Source organism: Mandrillus leucophaeus, unplaced genomic scaffold (assembly GCF_000951045.1).
Source record: "Mandrillus leucophaeus isolate KB7577 unplaced genomic scaffold, Mleu.le_1.0 Scaffold29, whole genome shotgun sequence".
Taxonomy (NCBI): Eukaryota; Metazoa; Chordata; class Mammalia; order Primates; family Cercopithecidae; genus Mandrillus; species Mandrillus leucophaeus.
Window position 1 is genome coordinate 1,849,878 of NW_012103031.1, and position 1,858 is coordinate 1,851,735.

Consider the following 1,858-nt stretch of genomic DNA (forward strand, 5'->3'; position numbering starts at 1 on the left):
TAGTTCCAGCTACTTCGCAGGTGGAGTAAGAACGCTTGAGGCCAGGAGTTCAAGACCAGCCTAAGCAAAATAGAGAGCCTCTACCCCCACTCCCTACCACACTGCTTCCACCAAAAAAAAAAAAAAAAAAAGCTGGGAGTGGTGGTGTGCGCCTGTAGTCCTAGCTACTTGGGAGGCTGAGGTGCGTGGATTGCTTGACCCTGGGAGTTCGAGGCTACAGTTAGCCATGATCAAGCCACTGTTTGAAAAGTAAACGCTCTGTCTGAAAAGTAAAAAATAAAAATAAAAATAGACTGGGCTTGGTGGCTCACGCCTGTAATCCCAGCACTTTGGGAGGCCGAGGCGGGGCGGGGGGAGATCACCTGAGGCCAGGAGTTCGAGACCAGCCTAACCAACATGGTGAAACCCTGTCTCTACTAAAAATACAAAACCTAGCCTGCTGTGCTGGTGCACGCCTGTTGTCCCTTTTAAGGTAGGGAGGCCAGGCTGAGACGCCCCCTCTCTCTAACTGCAGGACCCTCGGATTTTTGCTTTCCAGGCACCTCGCCCTTCGCTTCATGGCCCTCTAGTAGTTCCAGGGTGTGCGCAGTTGTGACCTGCTTCCCGTGAGCCTCTGCTCTACGGTCCCGGATAGAGCGTGCATTTGCTACCCCGCAGCCCTCGCGCGGCCAGGCACAGCGGACACCAGGACTCCAAGATGGCGTCAGTCGGTGAGTGTCAGGCCCCGGGTAAGGCTTTTTGGATGCCGTGGTGGAAATAGGAGCCAGGGTCCACGCTCCAAAGCCGCACTGGGACAGAAGGAACCTGCGGAGCTGCCTGCTCTTCGCTCGGGGACTTCGCCACGACCTCGAGGCGCGCGAGACCCTACTTTAGGGTATTACGCTGCCCGACCCCCTCCCGCCCGCCCAGCCGCGCCTTCTTGCTGCCCAGGGCCCGCGCCAACCGGGTTAGGCGTGGAGGGTGAAGGCAGCTGGGGCACGCGCTTCTGGGCCTGGGAATGCGCCGCCTTGGACCTTGCGTCCCTCTTTCCGCTAAGAAATAGCCGCCTCCCTGTCCCGCTGCGACCCAGTTGCTTTGCACTTGAATGGTACGCGCAGCTTCTGCCCTTCTTTCCAAAGCTTACGCTTAATGTTCCAGTGGGAGCTCAGGACTAGGACTGTGCCTGATACCATGTAAGGTTCGATGCATATGTGTTGAATAGGCTCAGAGAAGTGGGGTGACCTGTTCAAGGTCACAACTCGTGAGAGGGCTGAGCTAGTATTCAAACCTGACTGAGGCTTCGTGGTAAATGAGCTTTATTCTCTAGGATGGGCTTATGACCAGCCCGTCATATGGGTTTTCAGTGACACCCATATGCAAATCGCTACATTCATCCAGCTGTGCACACTCATGATTTTTGTTTGTTTCTGAAATAGGGCTAAACCGTGTTTTAGTGTTTTAGGGATGTGGTGTGGCCTCTCTGAGGTCACACAGCCTGATAGTGGCAGAGTTTTTATTAACCCATGTGTGTCTTAACTCAGTTTCTGTATTTTTCTTTATTATTATTATTTTTTTGAGACGGAGTTTCGCTCTTGTTGCCCAGGGTAGAGTGCAATGATGCGATCTCGGCACACTGCAACCTGAGTTCAAGCGATTCTCCAGCCTCAGCCTCCGGAGTAGCTGGGATTACAGGCGTCAGCCACTATGCCCGGCTAATTTTTGTGTTTTTTGTACAGATGGGGTTTCACCATGTTGGCCAGGCTGGTCTCGAACTGCTGACCTCAGGTGATCCACCTACCTTGGCCTCCCAAAGTGCTGGGATTACAGGTGCGAGCCACCGTGTCCACCTGGCGCAGTTTCTATATTCTTTTTTTTTTTT

The 1,858-nt window shown here is 53.6% G+C and overlaps 1 protein-coding gene across 1 annotated transcript in view; it reads left to right on the top strand.

Annotated features, from left to right (window-relative positions):
* The first annotated feature begins 671 nt into the window (after nucleotides 1-671).
* Nucleotides 672-1,858, top strand: part of LOC105543725 (pentatricopeptide repeat-containing protein 1, mitochondrial) — a 53,691-nt gene continuing 52,504 nt past the window's right edge. The window contains 1 exon segment of the mRNA XM_011985799.1: nucleotides 672-710. Coding sequence (XP_011841189.1) covers nucleotides 698-710 — 13 coding nt within the window. The 5' untranslated portion in view covers nucleotides 672-697.